This window comes from Acanthochromis polyacanthus, chromosome 12, assembly GCF_021347895.1.
Source record: "Acanthochromis polyacanthus isolate Apoly-LR-REF ecotype Palm Island chromosome 12, KAUST_Apoly_ChrSc, whole genome shotgun sequence".
Classification (NCBI taxonomy): Eukaryota; Metazoa; Chordata; class Actinopteri; family Pomacentridae; genus Acanthochromis; species Acanthochromis polyacanthus.
In genome coordinates, this window is record NC_067124.1 from 5,071,493 (window position 1) to 5,097,030 (window position 25,538).

A 25,538-nucleotide genomic window follows, 5' to 3' on the forward strand; every position below is an offset into this window, starting at 1 on the left:
CTGCATTGTACAGTTTTTACTAGATGACACACACACACATTCTTACAGTACTGACTGACATTATATGGAACATAAAAATATGCCACATATGCAAAACTGCATCAAGGGGTGACTCAAGATTCTTCAACCAATCAGAAGTCGTAGTCATTACATTCAGTCACAATGCCAAAGTAATAACACAGATAGATAGATAGATAGATAGATAGATAGATAGATAGATAGATAGATAGATAGATAGATAGATAGATAGATAGATAGATAGATAGATAGATAGATAGATAGATAGATAGATAGATAGAGAAGCTTGTCATCAAAAGACACAACAACGCATGAGATATAGAAAAAGGCACAGTGAAAATATCGAACCACACTTCGCTGTAGCTGGACTGGTAGCTGAAGAGGTCATCATAGCATGGAACATCACACACTGGTCTTATTAATCTGGGACACTTCGTTCAGGTAGGCAATGAATAACTTGGTTCCTTCAATATAGTTGTACCTGGGAGAGAAAGGGAGAAAGGGACAGTTATCAGCTAAAGCTGGTGTCTCACAGGACATTAACAAAAGCAAGTAAAACATAAATAGAATTAATGTAAACATACCATTAGCCACATCAACAGATGGGTACATTTTCCTTTTAAAAGTCCCCAAAGCACAAAAAAATGTAATCCTTGTTCTGCTTCGCTGCTGCCAGCAGCTAGTAAGACTTACATCTTTTTGAAACAGACCAACTTATCTTTGTTTCTGCTATTTACGTGTCACAGCATCCATCTTATTTTTAGAAATGACTATTAGGACCTTGAATAGCATTTTAGCCGTATGTTCCTTTTCCAGTTGCTGTTCATTTGTCCTTGTGGTGTTTTAGGCTGCATAAAAATTTCATTCATATTTCATTCATAGCCAGTTTCCTGTGTTGGTTTTGTGACTAAGGTTGTTGCATGTCTCACATTACTTAAATCCCCCTTGCCCTGCAGTTCTGTGGGTTTTCAGTATGGTGAATATAGGGTTAAAGGGTTTTTTGAGTTCACAGTTATTGATGATTAAGAGAAGAAAAGACTGTTTAAGCTGCCTTCCTTCTGATTAAATCCCAGCTTCCCTTCTGCATCTTGTTGTCGTTTCAATTCTCCAAAACCTCCTGTAATGTGAAATAAGAAGACACGAGTGTAAAGCCGGTGGCATCAAACCTGCTCATTTTCTCGTTCTGGGAGTGCATCCCATCATCAAAGCCTCCGATGGGCAACATGATGATGCTTTTCCCCGTCACATCCTGGAAAGTTCTAGCAATAGGGATGGTCCCGCCCTCACGGATCAGATCAGGATCCACATCGAAAACTGCAGAAGGGACGACATTTTGTATTTTTACAACAGATATGAATTCTCATACATCTCAGGGAAAGTCGAGGTTCGAGAGTCAATTTAAAATACTGCATATATTACTTCTTCTTTGGAAACCCCCTTTCATAGAATCTACCTTTTATACTCTTTATCTACCTTTATACTGCTAAACAAGGATACATTAAAACACCAGCTGTTGCCTTGGTTACGATCCCACCATAGAATGAAACAGCTAAGGGGGGGAATATGTGTCTTATGTGCCATTTTAGTAAGATGTCTTAACACACTCTTGTAGTGCTAGCTATTTTCCCACAAAATGATCAAAAACAAAATTACTAATATAGGTGTACAGCAAAAACAGATAAGAGTGGTCAACAGTAACGATTATTTTATCAAAAGAGCATGATGAAACCACATCCACAAAAGTAAAGATTAATCCAGCTAACATCCTTGGGAAATAATTACTCCGCAAAGGAACTCGGTGGAGTTTTGTGATGATTGATGTACATTTGTCTGTTTGTTTCTCTGTCTGTCTGTCTGTTAGCAACATTGCACAAAAACAGATTGATTTGGATGAAATTTTTAGGGAAGGTCAGAAAAGAGACAAGGACCAAGTGATTAGATTTTGGTAGTGATGTGGACTATAGTCTGGATCTATGGATTTGGTAAAGATTTCTGTTTCATTGTGAGATAGCAGCACAGTGTCATTGCAACTATGACAACAAGACGATCACATGATTGCGATTGCATTATCGATCACTGCGGACTTATCAGGACTTATCCATTGGAAATGACACAAGGAACAACTGATTAAATTGTGGGTGTGTTTCTAAATCCCTTCAATTCCCACCGCCTGTTACATATTTAGGTCACGCGATTTGGTATCATAACATACACATGCGTAACACACGCCTGTGCTCAGCACAAGGTCATTTTGTGTACATCTATATTAAACGGACACATTCTATGTTGCTGTGATTTCTGACACAAATTTTTTCAAGATTTCATCCATTGGAAACTAGAAAAGCACTCAGAGTGCAGACCTCCGCCAAGGATAGAGAGGAAAACAGGAAACCCATGCAGTAAAGGATCATGAGCTGGAATTGAACCTGCATCTCTGACACAGATCTGTTTACGAATCACCTTCTTAACTAGTTGAGCTATCTGGACACCTTGCTCCAATTTGTTGGAAGACATACTAACCTATGATGTTTTTGTCATATTTTGGACCACATACAACATACTAAAAAATTCAAAGTGATCCAGAATCCAGGATCCTTTCCGGATTGCCACCAAAATTAAATCAGCTCTTCCTCTTACCATAGTTTACATCCCCTCAAAATTTCATCTGAATCTGCCCAGGCGTTTTTGAGTTATCTTGCTAACAGACAGACGGACGGACAGACAGACAGACGGACACACAAACGCCGGGTGTCACATAACCTCCTCGGTGGAGGTAATCTAACAATGACTGAGCAGTGTTGGCAGAGTACTGCACTCACTGAGTGCTTTTCTTGTTACTTTTGTTTCTAGTGAGAATAACAGAAGCTGTACTTTTTGTGTTCAGGAAGATTTGCTTAAGCAACAAGAGATGCAGTACAGAACAGAGTTAAACTGGCTTCCTACCTGTATATTAGCAGGAAGAAGCCTAACTGAAAAGTGTGAATGGTGAAAAACACCCCTCAAACAAATGATATGTAACACTACATTTTAATGCTGATATTAAGAAAGACATAGTTTCTCCAAAGGGGCTGCTCATCTATACCGGTAATTGGTATCAGCTTGTATATCTGGTGTTACCAATCAGGGTCTCAACTCAAATACTTGACTTCAAATAGGTACTCCAATTTTCTGTTTTCTTAGATGTTCAATTTCTAGTTCATGGTTGTTGTTTTTTTTAAAAAGGTGAAAAATAACATACGTCATTCTAAATTATTATATATCTTAATGTTTTAATACCTATTATCTCACAGCCTGTGAAGACCTGCTATATTAACTGCATAAAGGTCAGAGGTGAAACTAGCAGTGGAGCATTACTCCATCACTTGATGTAACTTATTCAGCCCCTAAGAAGAATCACAATAAAACATTTTATTCGTATGTTTATTACTGCTGTATGTCATTATAGTGTTTTACCGTTTGCTTCTAAGGGATTTTAAGGCACTGATAGGTGTTTAATGTCAGGTGATATGTGTGTTCTGTACCTCTTTTAATAGCAGCCTTTCCAGCCTCATACAGAGGATGCTGAGTGTCAGCCAGCCAAGGTTTGGCCCCGATCACCATAGTGACTTTCAGCTTGTTGGGACTCTTCCTCTTAGCAAACACAGAATTGAGGTAGTCCGTAACCTAAAACCCAAAACAACAAGGTCAGAGCAGAGGTACTGTTAAAAAAGGGAACTGTGATAGAATAGAACACACACAAGTCGTGATCATGTCTTTTACCTGTTTCTTGACCATAGCAGGGTCCATATTAGGAACTTGTCTGATTGAAAACTTAGCAGTGACCTTAGCAGGAATGACAGTCTTACTGCCAGGATCAGAGAAAGCTCCCTCAATGCCGTGGACTGAGACGGTCGGGTAGCGCCACCTGTGAGCCAACAAGTCCACCTTTGAGATAGAAATATAACCGCTTTAGTTGTTGTGTTCATCTGTTCTTAGAACAATGTTATCACCCATTTTCAAGATTTTGTTCTTGTTACCTTGTTGCTGTACATGAGCTGGGTGACACCAATCTTACTCTTGTAGCTGTCCATGTCGAACTGGATATCCTGGTACATTTTCCATTCCTCATCAGAGAGGGGCGCTACGGCCTCTCTGATTCCAGGAATCAGGATCTTTCCACTGGGACTGATCAGAGTGTCTGAGGGGTGGAGGAACAATAGAACTGACTGGTGGTGTTTTTTTTTAACGAACTAAGTCACATTTCACAAAGGTTCCCGGCTCTGTTGAAGAGCAGAAGATAACAGAGCTGCAAGAGCTTAGAGGGTTTGGAAATGGAAATGCCTGCTGTGTGTCAGACAGTTTGTGGCAGATTGACAAAGCATTCATTTTCTTGCTAATATCCATCCATCCATTCTCTATACACCGCTTTATCCTCACTCGGGTCGCGGGGGGTGCTGGTGCCTATCCCACCTGACTCAGGCGAAGGCAGGGGACACCCTGGACAGGTCACCAGTCTGTCACAGGGCTACATATACAGACACACAATCACACACACGGGCAATTTAGAGTAATCAATTAACCTCAGCATATTTTTGGACTGTGGAAGGAAGCCGGAGTACCCGGAGAAAACCCACACATGCACAGGGAGAACATGCAAACTCCATGCAGAAAGATCCCAGGCCCAGGCTGGGATTTGAACCAGGGATCTTCTTGCTGCAAAGCAAAAGTGCTAACCACTATACTACAGTGCAGCCCTTTCTTGCTAATATGCCTTTTATATTGTCTATTTGGACATAATTAATGAGTACATAAGACATAAGTTCAATGAATACCTTCTGATAACTATTTTTGAGGTTTTGTTGGATATAGGGACTCCATGCTACAGCACGTGGATATTTCCATACAAATTAGATTTTTTTTCTGCAGTGTTCTGAATGTTACATGATGAGCAAAGTACACTTCAAGAGCAGAACCAATGGAGCATGGAGTTCGTGGCAGTTTGTAAGACTTACGTGGTTTCTTGAGTCTCACTGTATTAAAATGATTAGATGCCATACAAACAGGATTTAATAAATAGACTTGAAAAGTCTGTGTATGGGAATGTCCGTAATGTCCGTTTACTGCTTAGATTAAAACACTGCATCCAAAGATGATTTTTGCTTAAAATCAAAATTCTATTCTTTCTATTGAAACTGATATGAATGAATAACTTTGCATATGTGACAGTATCAACATAAACAGCGACTACTATCCTTTCTATAGATCATTTTAAGAAATATGGCTTGAATCATTGTGTTGGCTTTGAGGACAGACATGTCTCCAGTATCTGAAGAGACTTTCTGAGATACTCCCCCTCTCATAGGTATCTGCCATGACAAAACCAGTGTTACACACTTGGAGAATACTCACCAAGAATGCCAATGAGGTCGGTCATTGGTTCGATAACAGTGCCTCCATAAACACCAGAATGTAAGTCTTGTTTAGGTCCTTCAACCTAAACACACCAGAGGAAACCATTACCATGAAGGAGCACCAGAGCACACAGGTTCGGTTTGTAAAGAATTATTCAGCCTGTTGAAATCTGTTTTATAGTTTTGATACACAACCTCAGCAAAGAAGTAGCAGTTGCCTCTGGTGCCGTAGGTGAGGGCGGGCCGACTGCTGATCCAACCGCAGTCTGAAATAATGATGTAATCCACATCTGAGAAGAAGGTGTCTCTCTGGGCCAGAATCATGGCGTCCAGCCCATTAGAGCCCGTCTCCTCCATGCCCTCAATGACAAACTTCACATTCACTGGCAGCTCCTGGTGGACAGTAAAAGCAGCTCCATGTTTGACAGCAAGTGAAAGCAACACCAGGAAGTTGGGATGGGGAGAGGTATTAACGATTAAAAAACCTCTTATCAAAAACAACTTATTTTGGAAAGTATAATAGTATTTCAAGAAGCTTTGCAAACTCCAGAAGCATGCACTTTATTTCAAACTAGTCTTATCAGCACCCACACTAACACTGTTGCTTTCTGCTCGGTGCATTTGGCAGAGGCCTTTTGATGTGCACATCCAACTGCATATTCTCTCACAACACAAAGCAGCAGCGAGGACTGTGGAAAGAGGCTGTTGCAGTGACTTTGCAGAAACAGCAGTGACTTTGCAAGTTAGCCTGGCTGAAGCACAGCTCTCCTCTCACACTAACCTGAAGCTACACACTATGTTCCTGCTAAACCTGCTGAATGCTTTACTTGACTTAAACAATCTGCTTAAATAAGGGAAAGTTATGTTTTTAATCTACTCTGCCTAAGGCACCTCTCTCTGTTCCCCAAATTATATTTGAAATGTTTTAAAGACAAAGGTGATAGAGTAAATGCTCTGTCTGTCTTGAAGTTGTGATTCCTCTGCAGCTCCCTTGCACATTTGATTTTAATGCATCCAGTAATATAGCAAACTCGCTCTCACCACACTGAGGGCCTGGTAAGCCTCTACAGCATGGATCCAGGCCAAAACTGGGGCTTTATTGTCTGATGCTCCTCTTCCATAAAGGTTACCTACAAGCACAAGGACAGAAAAATCATTCTACTTATTTATCATGTAGTTGTTGCCAACACAACAGCCTTAGTTTTTAAAATAAGTACACCATTAAATCAGAGAATAGATTCTCAGCACATCCAGGGTTTTGTGTCTTTATCTATCATTGCTGAAAGCAGGTAAAGAACCAGTGTGTAGGATGTAGGGGGATCTGTTGGCAAAAATAGAATATAGTTTTGTCAAAATTGCAATTTCATTAGTGTATAATCACCTATAATTGTTGTGTTTACCTCAGCTTAAAATGAGCCCTTCATACCGACATAGGAAGCAGGTCTTCTTTTGCAGAGCACCCTACGTTTCAACTGTAGCCCAGAACGGACAAACACTGACTCTAAACTTTGTGTTTTTCACTGAAGTGACAACCACTGTAGTCTCCTGCATGCCTGAAAAGGGAGGGGGGTGACGGTTGGTTGTATTTCGCAGCCTTGCTGCGAGATGCCACTAAATCTCACACACTCGTTCTTAAATAGTGTTTTTACTGTATGTATTGTATTTGGCAGTGATCATCCAAATCTATCCTCGTCTTGGTTGAATGTCTTTTGTGAAAGTAAAACTTTTCCATTCCAGAAACATTTATGGCATTAACTGTGAAACAGTTACTGAAATCACCATAACGCTGTGAAGCTAACCTGCTTACTGGCAGTTTATTTTTAACATACATGAGTCTCTCTCTGTTTTCCTCCCTCCTGTCTAAATGGTAAATGGTTGTATTTATATAGCGCTTTACATGATACATCACATTAACCCACTCACACTCTGATGGCGGAAGCTGCCATGCGAGGCGCTAATACCTCAACATGAGCTCAACGGCCTGAGGATCAAACCAGCAACCTTCCAGTTACAAGACGGCCACTCTACCCACTGAGCCACGCCGCCCCACAGCATGGCTGAAGCAGATGTCTAACAAACTGCTTTGTTTTTCTCATTCAAACAGTCAAACTGCATATCAGAGGACAATAATCTATAAAAGCTTATACTAGGGGAAGATCAAAATCCCAGCTGGATAAAAGTTTGTTACCCAAGGCCTATCTTCATTAATGCTACTGCTTTTACGATCAGTCATTATGTAAGAACAAAGATGGTAATCTATGTCCTCACATTCAAATTTTCAATATAGTAGATTCATGAACTGCTTAAAATCCATACACATCTTCATGACGCTGGAACTCTGTGAAGTTGTCCATCAATTTCCCTGCACTGAAATATTTAGTGTTCATTAGTGTTAGTGAAGCCATAAGAATCTGATCTATTGAAAATAATTTCCAAAGTTTTGATTAATCCCTCTGGTGAAGCATTTCTCTTAAAGTTGCCACATTTAAGATTATATGAACACAGTGAAGATGACTGTAGGTGAAACAACTTTAGAGTTAAAAAGAAGATTAAACACTTATTATGTTTAAATTTAATACATGTAATATGTTGATACGTTGGAAGCAGAAAGAGTGAGTAAGCATGAAAGTCTGAGCAACAAGGACCAATCTGTGATGACCATACAGCTGAGACAGTTGTAATGCTCTGCTTGACACCTTGCGTCCTACCATTTATGGTACTTTGTTATGTACTACCTATATAATCTATTGATGCACAGTGTGGGTCAGGAAATAAACATTTTTCATTGGATTTGGGTCACTTTTGACCCAAGTTGCGTGTCATATATAATATAAGGATTAAACTTAACTTTTGTTGCAGACCATGTACACCCTTCATGGCAACAATATTCCCAGATTGCAGGGGCCGACTTCGAAGTCGCTTCAGCAATGGATAGAAGAACATGACAAATAGTGCTGAAGGTGACTTAGCCTTAAAGCTGCTGTCCGGAGTTTGAATCGCAGCGTCTCCCAGAACACTGGTGGTCCCACCCTCCCTCCCTCTGATTTCGCCCCTTTATTTGTGCACGCGCGCAGTACATGAGAGAAGTGCCCGGAGTGCTGCAGCATCTCGCCTGTTTTGCTGTTTTCCCCTCTTCTACATTTAGTACATTTAGTAAATAATAAAGGAATTACGTTAGAATGCTGTATTGAGTCTAACTTGTCCTAATACCAAAATAACATGAATCTGCTAGGACGAACGAGTAAAGTTTCAATATGTGATTACACTCGTGTATCTCTCTTGATGACGTTGTTTATCAAACTTAGTGCATTTACGCGTATATATGTGTTACATTGTTTATTTATTTCTATCTAGAGTTCAGAATTGCATGACTCCTCTGACGAAGAGTATGTCCCAGACGCCCCAACATCTTCCTCCAGAGGTCGGGCATCTAAACGAAGCCGTCAGGCGGGCTATGGAGGCCGTGGTCGGGGAGCGACGCGAGCACCCCGAGCCAAAAAACGTCCTGCAGTCTCTTGGCCTGACAAGCCGTAGGATTGGTAACTTTTCTGGAAGTTGCTGAGCCCTGATGCTCTCTCCTCCACAAGCAAAACAAATGTGCGCGCGGTTGCGTAGTGCGTAGCTCGCCCACCTCTGCATGGGCTTGCTTGCTGTGCGCGTAACCGTTGATTGACAGCATGACAAAGCTGAAGCTCGAACTTGATTGGTCGGCAGCGACCGGCGCTTTTTGGAATAACATGGGGGTCTATGAGAGGAAGGCGGAGCTCAGGAATAAATTTTCATATCGCGTTATTCTAACTTTATATTATAGTATCGAACTAGACTAACACATTTAAGCTTTGTTAAAAAAATGATACAGAGATTGAAAACAAACGGAAACTCCGGACAGCAGCTTTAAACTTCCACAGATCTCAGTCCAATCGAGCATTTGTGGGATGTTCTAGTATGACAAGTCCAATCCATGGAGGCCCCACCCACAGCTTCCAGAACATGATGGATCTACTGCTAAAATTTGACCTTTAGAGGTATTCAAAAATCCATGTCTTGTGTTTGAGCTGTGTTGGTGGCAGGAGCTGGAGTTGTTTGTCCATCTGTTATTCCATCTGTGTGCAACATTACTGTAAAACAGACGGATTTGGAAGAAATGAAAATTTCATCCAAATCCATTAGTAACGTTGGGAAGGTCAAAAATGATAAGTTAGATTTTGGTAGTGATGCGGGTTATAGTCTGGATCCATGGATTCGTTAAAGGCTTCTGTATCATGGCAAGATAGCGACACAGCGTCACTGTAACCATGACAACAAGTGAACACTATGTCAGCTGTCTGCTGACGATCACATGATTGTGATCCTACTACAAATCCACCACTGTGGACTTATCGGGACTTATCTGTCAGAAATCATACAAGGAACAACTGATTAAATTGTGGGGGTGTTTCTGAGTCCCATCCATCCCCACTGGCCGCTACAAATTTAGGTCACACGATTTAGTATCCGTACATAACATATACATACATAACACACACCTGTGCTCAGTGCAAGGTGGTTTTGTTTGTTGGTACATTCACACTAAAAGGCCACATTCTATGTCGCGCATGATTTCTGATCATCAATAACTAATAAACAAATAATGCAATAAAAAAGGAGTAACGCTGCATTTCTGACAATGCCATATGGAGGAATGAACAGCCTTGGTGGAGTACTGCTCGCTCTGAATGCTTTTCTTGTTTAAGTTAAACTGATGCTGTTTTGTTGTTGTAATCAGAAAATTATTTAGGAATCTAAAGGGCTATTTCAGAATCTTTTACATTTTGGAAACGAACAATGAATAGGTCCCCTTTGAACAATTCAGAAAAAATCCAGTCCTGTCCCTCATATAACTGAATCATTCAGTGTTTCATGATTGACATCAACAAGCAGTTCTTCGAGGTTTATGAATCCGGTTGAAACAATCATCTTATTTCTATTCATAAACTAAAAAATAACATGTCTCATGACTTACTTGCTTTCCTAAAACATCTTTCCTTTAATAGTTTAGGAATATTCTTCTTTATGGAATCACAAGTGGAATGAGTGGATTCCTTTATCTTTGGTCGAGTGTCCCATTTGTCCTTATTTCTGTCTGGTGTATTCTATGAGGATTACTCTGTAAATGAGTCATGAGCTGGTAGTTGGTAGATGGACCTCACAGGCACTACTATGTTGAGATTATCGTGTTTTGTACTGTTAAAAGACAATCAAATCCACTGTCAATATACACCAGTCTCTTGCAGCTGCTTTGTATATAATGTCTATACTGAATAAAATTTTCCAACCTAAGACCCAGTGTTTCAAAGGCTGCAAAAAAGCCATTCTTTTAAAACATCCTACATATTTTGTGCATCATTTTATAAAAAAAAAAAAAAAATCCCCACTATTCACCCTGATACACTGGCATTTTTGGAAGCTTGAAACTTTTTAAAACTCTTAATGACATTCTGTGTGTCTGAACAATGCTGTAATATCATATTACCATTGATGTCAGTCAGGTTGTATGGATCTGTGGCCCAGCCGTCCTCCAGCTTCGCCGGCTGAACGTCCACATGACCGTAGACACATATTGTGTGCTTGTTGGGGTCAGTGCCAAACGTAGCTGTCACCACTTTAGGCAATGCCAGCGTCTGGCCATCAGGAAGCTGCAGATAGAAAAGGAGTGCTAAGGTCAGTAAAAGTGCTGCATAGTTTCTTATAGTCCATTTATCATCCCTCTATACTTTTGATTTGAAAGTCAACTCGGCTCCTGTGGAACTGTACGGTGCATCAAGTACTTTGCTTTTATAGGTTGCAGCAGTATAGGCCAGTGCTGAATTAGCTACCCACTCAGTTTGTGTGCATATTTCTCAAATATCAAAGGAATTTCAATGATTCATGGTGTGTAACATCCCTATGCTGTGGTTTGATGTCAAAAGATCATCAGCTATTGTTTTTACCACTGAGTAAAACTATATAATACAGAAGCAGCTCATGCTATGTTGCTGCTAATTACTGGTGAGAAACTGAGGATGTTGACCTCTAGTTTGACCTCAAATACACTATATGTTTAATGAGTTTGGGAAGGAGCTTTGATGTGTCTCTGCCAGTAATGAGGAGGTAGATTTAGTCCTGACCGCTCCGCTGCCGTTTTTGAAGTTAGCAGCTCATTTGCCACTGTCACCCTGCCTGATGAGCCAACGTCTGCATGAAACACGTAACATTTACTAACCAATTAGGCTGATGATTGCATACAAAGCTCTAATATCTCAAACAGTGTTATTGAAAGAGAAGAAGGGGGCTGGTTTTCATTGAGAGAGATGCCTCTGTCACTGACTTCTTGCTCTCCGATGTCCACCAACTCCACAGTCCCTCCCATCAGTCTCAGCTTCTGAGCCGTCATTTCCATCATACGGTGGAGGTCTGGTCTCTTCAGGACATTGCTGGAGTCACTTTCGATTGCAACCCATTCCCTCAGAGCCTGAAACACACATACAAACACACAACATTTAAAGTATCATCACTGGGGTGCCCATGTAGCTCAACAGGTTGAGTGGGCGACCAATAAATATGGGCTTTAGTCACCAATGCAGCAGTCATGGGTTTGAATGTTGTTCCCCCACTCTTCTCCCCACATTTCCTGTCTCTCTGTCCACTGTGCACTATAATAAAGTGCACTATAATAAAGGCAAACAGGCCATAATCCCCTTCCATACAGTTTTATATATAATACACCCCTATTGCTGCACACTGATGGTGTTAAAAACCCAAAATGTGCTCTTAATTAATTTAAATCAATGAAATTTAAAGAGAAATGCAGAGTTATTTAATCAGAAAAGTTAATTCATCATACTTCCACCTTTTGGCTATCACACTCTTGTTTGTAAGAGCACTAGGAAATCATCCACAAAGTCATGCATGAGGTACAACAAATTGTCTTTGTCACTGTAGCAAATCACTGTGATCCACTTACAGTCAAACATGATCAAAATTCTTGTTTAACAGAAAACATTATGTATAAAACTGGCAAGGATTTAATCAGCACTTCCATCAGTATGTTACAGTATTTTAAAAATGTACAATCATGCTCAGCTTCTTGTACAGAATTAAAGAATGCCGTTCTTTCTTCAAGACTTACAAAGCAATTGTGTAATTTTTCCCTGCATTAAAATAATATAATACTTGTGACTGGCCGGAAGTTAACCTACAATACTTGAAGTGTTCGTTAATTAGGAAAATAGTACTGGGCACAGGTACATACTAAATGTCAAATGACTCAGGTCAGATCAAGAGCAACAAAACTTGATCAGAAAACCCCTGATGTTATTGTAAATTCAATTAGACTGCTCGACTGAATGAATGTATTTTAAAAAATAATAATAATCAAAATAATGTCTAAAATCTTCTATTCCCTATAACATTGAAAGAGCACAAATATTTAAGAGGCTTTGTCAATTTTCCAGAAGAATTAAAGACTGGAAGCCAACAGCACCATCTTGTGTTCAAAACTGGTTACATAAAATTCTTTTGAGCAGAATTGATACTTTAATGACAACCTGTGTCTTTGTGATATTTGCTTTGTGTTCAATATTGTTACATGGAAGTTAAGTTAACTGCATCATCTAACAGCACTGTTTCTTAAAAACATTTGTTTGTTTGTTTATTTTTACTTTGAAGGGACAAAATCTAAATACGTTTTCTTCAAAATAATAGTGAAAGAAAAGTCATCATGTTGACAACTAAATCTTTATCTTAATTATTGTGACACACACCAATACACAGTTTAATCTTTTTAGTTTAGTTACAATAATTCTCAGTTAGTTATTGATTTTTATTCAGGTAGTCACACCATCTTTTCTCTACAACTTACACAACACTGCGTTTTACTCCACAACAATGGTGATTTTATTGTGAAAATTGTTTTTGTCATTTTGCACTACATTTAGTTGCTCTGTGACTTAGAAACTCTGTGGCAGTGGTGATACAAGAGAAGCATATTTGATACCTGTACATATTCTTCTGTGTGGTTGTCAACATACTGCACCAGTTCTGTATACTGGAAGCTATGGACAGCAGAAATGACCAGCAAGACGGACAGCAGAACTTGAGGATTCATCTGTTGGGGAAGTCACAAACTCGTTAATGAAACTGCAGATGGCTGTAAAATACGTAAACACATAAATTAGGAACATGAAGCTAAGTTAATTTACTGCAACCTTAACCACAATAAGAACAGCAGATAAACTAAAAATATAAAATTCTTTGATTATATTAAATTTTAGTTTCAGGTAGTTTCGTATAATAGACAGTATTTCTTCTAAGTTTGATCTGTCCAATACTTGTGAATTGTCTCAAAGTAAAACGATCCTCAGGAAATGACCTTTTGTCTTACCTTTACTCTGCTGGAGGTGTGTGACAGTCTCCTCAGGCAGGCTGACTGTGGCCCTGCACTGCTGGCTGGACATTTATACACCCTCCCTTCATATCACACTCCTACTGGGCCCTGGGGTCACACAGTCAAACATTTCCTGACTGTGCCAAGACAGCTGACAAATTAAATTTTTCTTGCTGACAGGCACAAGAATTACACTCTAATCTATTGATGTCGCTGCAAAAATGCGTGCCGGGGGGTTCAGCGAGAACAAAGCAGCATGTGAAATTCCTGTTGTTTGTGTTTTGGAATCTCCAAGCAAACTCAGCCAGTTACACAAAAGCAGGACGGCTTTTCTTGTTCCATATTAGGCAGATGTCCCACTGCGCTGAACCTTGTGTTAAATTGGATTAATACCCTAAACTAGGTTTGTCTGAAGCTATTTAATCCCATCACCTCTTCATGTTCATTGGATAAATTGTGCTTGGTTAAAACATCCTGTTTTTTTCTATGTATCTCAGCAGGAAATGGCACAAAAGTCTGAGGATTTGTCACCCTTACAGGAAAAGAAAATTCATGGGGGTGAAAAAAGCCCTTAGCTGGCGAATGCAGCATTTTAGCTGTGAGCATGTGTTGCGCCTGCATGTGGGTTTTTACCTTCAGAGTTGAAAATACAGCACTCCAATTTTTTTCGTCTTCATCTATAGGATCTCCCTTTCAGGCTGCGGTTAATCTGAGCTTATTCTAAACACCAGTTTGAATATCCTGGTGAGAAGGGTTCAAATGGTAAAAAGTGGTGGGATGCGTGATGAAATGAGTGTACTGCAAGGTTGGGACTGACCTGTTTGACTGTGATGGAAAGAGCTACATTGTGGTCACAGACTACTTCTCTAATTATCCTGAAGTAGGAGCGCTACAGTCTAAAGCAAGCAAAGCGTCATCAGCTACCTCAAAACCATCTTCGCCAGACATGGAGTTCCGTGTGAACTTTTCTCAGACAATGGACCCCAATTTTCTAGCTGTGAGTTTGCTGCCTTTGCAAAAGAATGGGGTTTTCAACATTTCACCTCAAGCCCAAACTATCCAAAATCCAATGGGCTGGCAGAAAGCTCTGTGAAAACAGTAAAGAGTCTGATGAAGAAAGCGCAAGACAGAGATGATTTCCAGAAAAGCTTGCTGATTTACAGGAGTGCACCTCTGCCAAATGGACTGTCTCCAGCCCAAATGCTGATGGGAAGGCGTATTCGCTCCAACCTGCCAGTAAATGAAGACCTGCTTACACCTAAAGGTGCACACAAAGTCAGAAAGGCAAAGGAGGGAGAAAAGCAGAAACAAAAGCAGTTGCATGATCGATCGACAAAACACCTGCCTATTTTGAAGCCTGGAGATTTAGTACTTTTCAGAGACGCTTCCACAGGTTCCTGGAGACAGAAGGGGCACATGGAAGAGGAAGTTGCGCCGCGTTCCTACAGGATCCAGACAGAAAATGGTTCGACCCTGAGGAGGAATCGTACGGATCTTCAACTACAGTCAGCTGATGAAGACCCAGCTAAAGAGACTGTTGAAAAGGACTCAATGGAGGCTACAGAGAACACTGAGAGTGGGCCTGAACCCACTGATTGCAGGCCGACAGCAGCATCTGCATCGCCAGCTGCTGTAAAACTTTCCAAGCAGGTGAAGTCACCAGCTGTTGTACTACTGTCAAGACCGAGGAGACATGTTCACCCTCCTAAAAGAACGATAGAGAGTTGTTAAAGACTTGATAGAATGTCAGGTTAATAAGCAAATAGCAATAGCTACAAATTCAAAAAAAATAAATAAAAACAAGTGTTGGTGTGAAGACAAGAAAAAGTTAAGCTCTAATGTCAGAGATTGTTTTTCCTGCTAATATATTGTGTTTTAAAGGACGAGAGTAAAGCTACAAGGCATTGGCATCGCTTCGATTTTGGTTGATATTGTTTTTCTTTAAAAGGGGGAAGATGTGATGTAATGAGTGTTTTGTGGAGAAGAACTCCATAACCCAGCATGCCACGGGGGGCAGAACGAGGAAGTGGCCGGACGTCGAGTCACGTGTAGATTGGCTGGAAGTAAGAGACACGCGAGTATATATGAAGCATTGTTGTGGTCATAATAAAAGTTAAAAGACCAGCAAGCATGCCTCGTCTGCTGAGTATAGACAAGCAAGACAACGCAGGATGCAACTAGACGAGCCCTCATAGAGAGCAGAACCACGCCCATGCATGATACTCTGTATCAATTTTGATCATCCTACGTATATCCCTTCCTACTTGAGCTGCTGACCTTTAACTCCACAACCGAGCAGAGGACTGATCTTCAGTGCCAAGTTTGATTATCCTGACTTCATCACTTTCAGCGATATCTGACCGGACATACCCCCACACACACATACATACATACTTACCCAGCCAGCCAGATACCGACGCGAATGCAGTAACTCTGCTGACGTACATCAGGTGTGGTTAACTATCTACATTTATTATTCATGTTCTGCGATGCATTAGCATTATCTATTATACTTTTATCTTCATCTTTGCACTTTTTAAACTTACTTTCACAAGCCACTTTATATCGTATTACTTACAGTGTGTCAATACTGTGCTATCTCATTCCCATTTCTCATCCCTTTATACATTGTAAATATTATTACTACTATTTTATTATTATTTTATTACTATTACTATGTCTATTGCTACATTAGCTGCTGTAACAATGGAAATTTCCCCTGGCATGGGGAGAAATAAAGGATTATCTTATCTTATCTCATCTTATTTTATCTTACATTATTTTATCTTATCTTTATAAACTGTCAGCCTAAGATGATGCAGATATCATAAATGACTTTTTTCATCTGTAAAATGCAGACTGGTTTTCCAGCTTTCTGTACTCCTTCATTGGGTTGTGTTTCATGTCTGTTACTGTAGCATCACTGTGTCTCTCGGAAGGTTCTTTGATGATTTGTGAACTAAAGTTTCCCACAAGAAAGAGGTGATTAGAGGACTGGATCCATTTTATTTTGAAAGTAATCTACAAGTAACTTCAGTTCTCTGCTGTGGTGAAGTAGGGAGAAGTTTTAGCATGTTCGGTGGTACATCCATTGAGCTTGTTAGTTATGTCTGAATGGCAGTCTACAGTGCCTATCATAAGTATTCACCCCCTCTGATGTTGTACCCTTTTATTGCTTTCATAAATCAATCATGGTCGATAAATTTAGCTTTTTTAACAAACAAATTATTGGAAAAAACTCTTTAATGTCAAAGTGAAAACAGATTTCTATAAAGTAATGTCAATGAAAGAAAATTACATAAATGAAAATAATTGTTTGCATAATTATTCACCCCCTTCAAGTCAGTATTTAGTAGATGCACCTTTGGCTGCAATCACAGCAGTGAGTCTGTGTGGATAGGTCTCAATCAGTCTTGCACATCTGCCCACTGCAATTTTGCTCCATTCTTCTTTGCAAAACTGCTCAAGCTCTGTCAGGTTGCGCGGGTATCAGGCATGAACAGCCCTTTTCAAGTCCAGCCACAAATTCTCTCTAGGATTGAGGTCAAGGCCTTGACTCGGCCACTCCAGAACGTTTACCTGGTTCTTTTTTAACCATTCCTGTGTAGCTTTTGCATTATGTTTTGGATCATTGTTTTGCTGGAAAATAAATCTTCTCCCAAGACGAATTTCTCTTGCAGACTGAAAAAGACTGTCCCCCAGGATTTCAGTGTATTTTGCAGCATTCATTCTGCCCTCTATCTTTACAAGCCTTCCAGGTCCAGTTGCTGAGAAACATCCCCACAGCATGATGCTGCCACCACCATGCTTCACAGTGGGGATGGTGTGTTTTTGGTGATGTGCAGTGTTTGGTTTCCGCCAAACATAACGTCTTGTCTGATGGCCAAAAAGCTCCATTTTGGTCTCATCAGACCAAAGAATCTTCTTCCACTTGACCATGAAATCTTCCACGTGCTTTTTGGCAAACTCTACTCGAGATCTAATATGACTTTTCTTCAACAGTGGCTTTCTCGTTGCCACTCTCCCATAAAGCTTTGACCGGTGAAGAACCTGGGCAGCAGTTGCTACATGCACAGTCTCTCCCATCTCAGCTGAAGCTTGTAACTCCTTCAGAGTAGTTGTAGGGATCTTGGTGGCTTCTCTCACTAGTCTCCTACTTGCACAGTCACTCAGTTTACGAGGGCAGCCTGATCTAGGCAGATTCACACAAGTGCCATATTCCTTCCTTTTCTTGATAATTGATTTCACTCAACTCTGGGGATGTTCAGTGCCTTGGAAATTTTTTTGTAACCATCCCCTGAATTGTACTTCTCAATAACCCTTTCGAGTGTTCTTCTGTCTTCATGGTGTAATGGTAGCCAGGAATACTGATCAACCACTCTCTGGACCCTTCAGACAGGTGTTTTACAACTCAGTCACTTGAAACACACCCACACCACTCAGGTGATCTTCATTTTACTAATTGTGAGACTATTGGCAACAATTTGATGGACCTCTACTAAATTAGACCATTAAATTAAAAAGGGGTGAATAATTATTTTCATTTATGTAATTTTATTTCATTAACATTACTTTATAGAAATCTGTTTTCACTTTGACATTAAAGAGTGACTCAGAGGCAGAGTAGCTGCCTGATCCGGTGGAGAAGTTCAGGATGCCTCAGCCCAAGAATAGTGACAAAGACGATGTTGCACTCTTCCTGCTGAGCTCAGTTCCAGCCATGAGGAGGCTGACAACATCCTACAGAGAGGCAGTGCAGGGTAAAAATTAGAATCCAGGAATTCCTGTTGGAGAAAGAGTTTGAAACTGTGTAGCCGCTAATCAGTCGACACAGTAGATGGCTCTTCTGTATTTGCTAATTGATTTCATGTTTGTGTCTCCAGACCTTCATCTAATCTGTATTTTAAGAATCAGATTATCTAAAAAGTTAGATCTTGGCACATGAGATGGATTTTACAGAAAGGAGTACCTAATGTGCAGAGAAAATAACTTTTAAAGTACAGGCTATGTGGAATGCATCCTGTGTTAATCTGTCCATGGTTGTTATTCCACACTAATGGGGAATATTTTGTTGTTTTGCTTTACAATATTTCTGTAACAACGAATTGTGAACAGAAGAGCGAGAGATTAAGGCAAGAAATAGGTTTTTACAAAACAAACTATGGATTATATAGCAACCTGGGGGGTATTCCATGAAGCTGGCTTAGGTCTAAGCCTGGTTTATTTCGGTCAGCTTCGCTAACTTTAGTGAGAGTTTTGTTCCGCCAACAAGGCTTAGGGCTAGCCTGGCTGGGTAACCATGGTAACTCAGCCAGAGCGACAAGCCTGGTCCGGGGCAGGCTAACAGTCAAGCTTACTTTAGCTCCATGTCAGAGAAGGTTCTGACGAGCTTCAGAAAGACGCCTGTGATCCGCATGTTACACATTAAAATCATCTTGATCTGTAATCAATGATGTTCTTGTTCGGTGACATACATTGAGACCTTTTTAAAATAACGCCAGAATAACCATGAATCAAACTATATCATATTACACTACACATTTTGTCACAGTGTGCAACTGTGGCTCAGTGGTTAGAGCGTAGTTAAGTAGATTAAATGTGGTTTCACTTTTCATTGTGCCATGGGTTAGAATCCACCAGCGGTAAATACTTGGAAATATCTGATTTTCTTTCTTCTTTCACCCTCAAAGTGCAGTCAACACGTAACAGGAATAGGCACAGATTGTCTTAAAATAAGCAGGACACAACAGCCACAGTTTTCCAGAAAGAATACCTTCCTTTTACCAGCAGTCCAATCTGATCATGATGATAATCCAAAGGTGATGCCAAATGATGAGACAACTATTTTGTGTACAAGCTCATTTGTGTCTTCTCCCTTATTTAAATGGAGGGCACAGTAGCACGATCATCTCTAATAAAAATGACATCTCCTCTATAGGCCTACATGTTTTTGTCTTCTTTTTCATTCAAAGTTTGAGTGTTTGATGAAACATCTCCACAAGAAGTTGCCCTTTTTATCAAAAGTATTCCTACTTTGGTTTTAGGTGTTACCTATGTTGCTGCTTTATTCATCTATGGTGGATATATATTTGTCAAAACAAGAACATGAATTAGGCCTACCAGAGTAAAAAGTGAAAACCACCATCACATTACACAAAACCAGGCTATGTTGTAGCCTCGTTCTCTCATATATATATATATATATATATATATATATATATATATATGTGTGTGTGTGTGTGTGTGAGTGTGTGTGTGTGTGTGTGTGTGTGTGTTATCTGATCCATGGTGATGTTTCAGCTCCTCCAGGTTGGACGGTCCTCTGGGAATTCAGGCAAACACATTTCTAAGAAATGTCTTTTCTGAATCATTAAAATAAATTGCAGGTTTTTACTTGGAAGTCTAAGGTACTTTCAACTTCTCCGGTCATCGTGAAGTTTCTGGTTCAATCACTTGTTCGGTGACGGTTCATCAGTGAGTTACTCCCTAGTACCTGGCGAATCTGTCAGATTTGAGCTGTATTCCTAAGAAATTGGACTGGCTGTAGTGACATCATCACTTCAGTACCTTTGATGACAAAGGTTTTTTTTTTAAAAAAATGCAAATTAGTGTTTACTTTCAAATTGAATGTATGCCAGACATTTTCAAGTCTGGCATACAGGTTAGAACAAGGTTAAATTCAGAATTTGGTCAAATCTTGGATCAAGTTCAGGTGTGTGTGTGTGTGTGTGTGTGTGTGTGTGTGTGTGTGTGTGTGTGTGTGTGTGTGTGTGTGTGTGTTTATACACACATAAAAAATGTCTTCAATGGGTTTTGAAAAGCTTTATTTCATGAAGATTGATCTCCTCTGGGCCACAGTAGTGTGACAAACTTCAGGGTGAGGAAAAAAAAAGTCATCAACCACTGCAGTTGTGGGTTATCCCTAATCAGTGTCAAAAACCTGCCCTCTGAAAATTAAATTTTCAGACGTGTGCGTGTGTACACTCAGACTAAGTGCTTCATTAAAAAGAAAATAAACACGCATTTAAACGGTCGGCAATACTTTGCCAGGCAGCGTCTGGAGCTTTATTTATCGCAACCGTGTTGCCTTTTCTTGTGATAATCTTCCTGTAGTCCTCGTACAACTCCGTGAGAAGTTTCTGCTCCGCCAAAGAGAAAGTCTCCGCTCTGTTTTTAGACATAATATCATCATTTCGACGACCGACACGTCGGGGCTTTTTATCTCCCCCGGACGCGCGCTCAGCTGCAGCTTGGATCAGCCTGGCTTGAATAAGCGTCTCTGAAAAACAGCTGAGCCTCGTTCGTGGATCTACTTGCAGCTGAGATTAAAGTTGCCGCTTATTCAAGCCACGCTTACCGGCGTAAGCCCAGCCTGTTTTAGCCAGCTGTCCCGCTAGCTTCAGGATGGTGACTTTGTTTTCTCCACCAGCACACCTCAAAGAGCAGTGTTCGATGCCGCTATTATTATACAATATAGCCATTTTCATAAGAAGCTCGGACGCTGTTGTATGTATTGAATGATATTTTATTCCAACAGTGGTCAAAAAAAATAAAAGAAATCACATTTATTACAGCCCCGGAGGTAGGGAGTGGATAAAACCTGTTGAAAGAGTGCATGCCCTTATGCGACGCTCCTCGGAAAAACAGCGAATGCACCCGTATACAAACAGGGATAATGTGATTGGTCAAAGCTCGCCAGCCTTCTATTGGTTGACAGCATTGATACCCACAGAGCCCTAGAGATAGTAAGGCTGAATCCCAAACCGCCCCCTACACACTATCCCTACACTACCCCTCCGTTTGTGCGTTCCCACGGAGGGTCCTCCATATTAAGGGCCGTCCCAAACCGCGTAGTGTGGAGGGGGAGTGGACTGTTCAGCCCTTAAATAGCGAGTCTGCATCGATGCTCACTCTGGACAACTTTTTCAGGAAGTGCAACGTCGAAATGGAGGAGGAAACAACATATTGATGTGAGTTCCACGTGCGTCCTTTATTTCTCCCACGCCTTTTTCACACTGACAGAACATCACAAAAAGAGTGGTGAAAAAAGATAAATCAAAAGAAACAAATCTTCTTCTCTGCTGACATTTGATTTAATTGTGCACCCCCTGACACCTTAAAATTTGAACACAACTGATAGAATTCATTTATTCATTCATTCATTCATTTGTTGGATTTGAAATGCCAGATAATAGGATTGGAAAACATGTGAGTGAAAAAAAAGTGGGATGCTTTCGTCTTCTGGAAGCAGCAGCGATCCTTGTTAGTTGCAACCTGTGCCACAGCGCTACAGCCATGCACAGTAGGCGTCTTTGTGTTACCATGGCAATGACGTCTTCCATTTTCCGGTGAGGCGACAGGGCATCCCATTCCTGACGATCGTATTTATACCCTCCCCCTTCAATAATAGGTGCCCTCCACAGCTGCGAGTGTGACTTCTTTTGGAGTGACACTCGGTAGTGGAGGGGGAGTGTGTAGGGGCCGGTTTGGGATTCAGCCTATGAGTTGCGACACTCATGCTCTCGCAGCGGGGCGGTCACGTGGTTCATGTAAGCCTGAATAGTTCCAAACAGGCAGCGCTGTCATTTCCTTCTATGGGACTGAGAGCTTCGATTTCACGGTAAAAAAGGAATAAAATCACACCTCCAAGTACTTGTTTGATTATTAATTCATTGGAGTATGTATGTAAATGTCAGTTTTACATTTTGAGCCATGACATATTAAAGACACTTTCGGGGTTTTGGAGGGAATGTTTCACATTCGTGTTAGCATGGAAAATCGACTTTTACACAGAAATGTAAGATGATTGAAGATGTTAATTTTTGCCCAGCTGAATTATTGTATTTCCAGACAATGTCTATATTTCTCTGATTCACTTACCCGTAGTCTGGGAGTTATTGAAAAGCAGAGTAACAACAGTCCATTCAGCAGATAGTGTCCAGCCACTTCTGATGAGGCAGGAGTTGACTCACTATAACCATTTTAAGACATACACAAAATATATATTCAAGAATAACAACTCATTATGCTTTGATGAATGAAATAGTATGTTTTATTGACAATGGGAGAAACAACGAGGGTCTTCGTGTCTTCAGTGAGGGCTCTCGGGATACTGGCGGATAGATAGATAGACTCCAGCACCCCCACGACCCTAGTGAGGATAAAGTGGTGTATAGAGAATGGATGGATGGATCTCATCCCCCTCTAAGATACTGTATTTTGCAGCAGGTAACAGATCAGGATACCGCACAATAAACCCGCATATGCACAGGGAGATCATGCAAACTCCATGCAGAAAGATGCCAAGCCCAGACGAGATGCGAACCAGGGATCTTCTAGCTACAGGGGCGCCCCAGTGATGATATTTTAAATGTTGTGTGTTTGTATGTGTGTTTCAGGCTCTGAGAGAATGGGCTGCAATCGAAAGCGACTGTGCAGCATACAAAGACACAAAGCAAATACTGAAGTGTAGCAAGACTGCAAAGGCCCTGGAATTCCTGAACTGATCAAAACTCAGATAAGCTGTCCCTCTCTTCAGCTCTGACCAACACCCATCTCTATAGGAGGATTGAGACATTTGTATTTCTGTAGGTTTTCATTCACAGAAGGATGGAGCTCCTGTGAACATTTAAACCCCTGGAATAACTTCTTCTTTTTAAAAGACAATGACTTTCAATTATATGCTATGGATGTTTGTTTAATGAATTTTCATGCTAAAATCCCTTGTCAGCTTTAGGAGACCCTCAGCCGGAGACGTCTCTGCATTCCACAGCTCAGATAACAAGTCGTAAAACTTTATGGCAGAAGGCTGGAACAGAGAGAGACACACTCTTTAACTGAAGAGACTAATTACTTCAAAGTTCATATTTCTAAAATTTATTTTGCTCTTTCCTGATTACCAAAGTTATAGTGAGATTATGTTGTACATCATATCCGAATTTGATAGTTATATCTGTTACAGAAGTCGATTTATTAATTTGTGATGTTTAATCATTTCTTCCCCAGGATACTATGATTTTGGACTGAATTCCCTTATTAATCTCTGAATTTCCTCTCCATTTAGGTTGAATGATGGCCATTGTATTTACCTGTTACCAAATCTCTGACTTGTTGTTATATTTTCACTGTGATGCATATTTTTAATGTCATAAACATAAACATATAGTTATGAATGAAATGATTCACATCATATGAACATATGTATTAATCTACACATTTAGGAACATGCCTGTCTCTTTCACACAACTGAAATATGGTGGAGAGATAGACAGATCGCGTTTTAATCATTTAATATCCCAATGTTTTAATTCCCTCTGGAGTAGTTTTCCATCTCTCCTCTTTGAGACAAAGGAAGGGGTCATGTTACCACCCAGAGATTCACGCCGAAGCTTCCCTCCGCCTTGGGGTCCTCCCATGGTCCCTTTGGCCTGATATAAGCCTAAGCAGCCCCCACCTTCGCTCTCTTGCTATCTTAGCCTTCTTGTCTCTTACCGACCTACTCTCTTACCCCTCTCTTACTCTTCTTCACTACCTGAGGAATCTATAACAGAGATTCCCACTATTTTCTTACCTAAAGCGCGTTTTTCCTATCTTTGAAATTCCCTCACCATCTAAGTTTGTTAACTATTTATCTCTTAATATTTTTGTAACTTAAGGAGACATTTTGCTCGTTATTCGTTTTAATCTGAAGAACCGATTCAGAACCAGCATTTATTTTTCTTAATTTTGACAATTTTTCATCAACACCCGTTTTTCTTGGCTAAAGCCTGAGAACCATCATTTTTAAACCAAGCAACACTCAGCTGAGAACTCCGGAGGCCTGCTGGATCAGGTCTTTGCATAGAACCGATCAACCCGCGGCAGGACATCCAGGCGGCCATAACGACGACGCACCGCTCCGAACCTGCAAGTCCAGACGGTTGTGCTGCGAATCTGAAGGCCCCGCAAGTCCCAGCCCCATGACGGTTCACTTCAATAACTCCAGCTGAGTTTGCTCTGATTCCATTCTATGGGTGATGTACTAACCGCTGGGTCAATTAATTCATTTAATCAATTTATTCTTTTACAAATCATGAGAATTCTTAATCCAAATTACCGGTTACCTCGTCAGGTTAGCTCTGGCTAATCCTCACCATATTTCCTTCTCTCTCACACATACTTCCACATCTCTCACACACGCACACACCACACACACACCCCCACATTCCACACATGCACGCACACACACACACACACACACACACACACACACACACACACACACACACACACACACACACACACACACACCATATCTACATTGTATATAGTTCACTTGTCATTATTTTCATAGAATAGTTAATAAATACCTCATTATAGACCAAACTACAGTCTTAAGTGTTTCTTTGTGTAGAATGTGGTCAATTTAACCGAGGATTCAAGACTTTTTGATATGAGATTGATCAAAATTTTTATGAATATTAATTTTTTATTAAAATTAATATTTTTCCCCAGAGATCTAGGGTGGTGCCCAAATTATTAATAACGAGAGCAATAAATCATAACGTAGTACCGCTACAGAAGTAAAGCAAGGTCCCTAAATTGGGAAAATAAATAAATGAAAGATCATATTCAATCAGAGAAATGAGGATTTACTAAAACCTTGAGCACAATTAAGTAGAATAATACAACAGTAAAAGAAATGTTATATAATCGAGGAGTAAAAACTGTGCATTCATTTTTCTGTG

At 40.3% G+C, this 25,538-nt stretch overlaps 1 protein-coding gene and 1 long non-coding RNA gene across 2 annotated transcripts; one reads left to right on the forward strand and one right to left on the reverse strand.

Moving 5' to 3' along the window:
• Position 1: 1 nt before the first annotated feature.
• On the reverse strand, positions 2 to 13,931 carry cndp1 (carnosine dipeptidase 1). The gene is made up of 12 exons (XM_022216916.2): positions 13,810 to 13,931; positions 13,423 to 13,533; positions 11,755 to 11,898; positions 10,921 to 11,083; positions 6,450 to 6,538; positions 5,604 to 5,801; positions 5,407 to 5,491; positions 4,035 to 4,195; positions 3,778 to 3,942; positions 3,540 to 3,681; positions 1,185 to 1,332; positions 2 to 499 (listed from the first exon to the last, which is right to left on the reverse strand). Exons 2-12 carry the CDS (start codon positions 13,531 to 13,533, stop codon positions 421 to 423), a joined length of 1,485 nt encoding a protein of 494 aa, XP_022072608.2. The 5' UTR covers positions 13,810 to 13,931; the 3' UTR covers positions 2 to 420.
• Positions 13,932 to 21,574: 7,643 nt separating this feature from the next.
• LOC127536376 (uncharacterized) lies at positions 21,575 to 25,096 on the forward strand. Its single transcript, XR_007945370.1, has 2 exons — positions 21,575 to 21,782; positions 23,211 to 25,096. It is a non-coding gene; the product is annotated as an uncharacterized LOC127536376 (long non-coding RNA).
• The last annotated feature ends 442 nt before the right edge of the window (positions 25,097 to 25,538 follow it).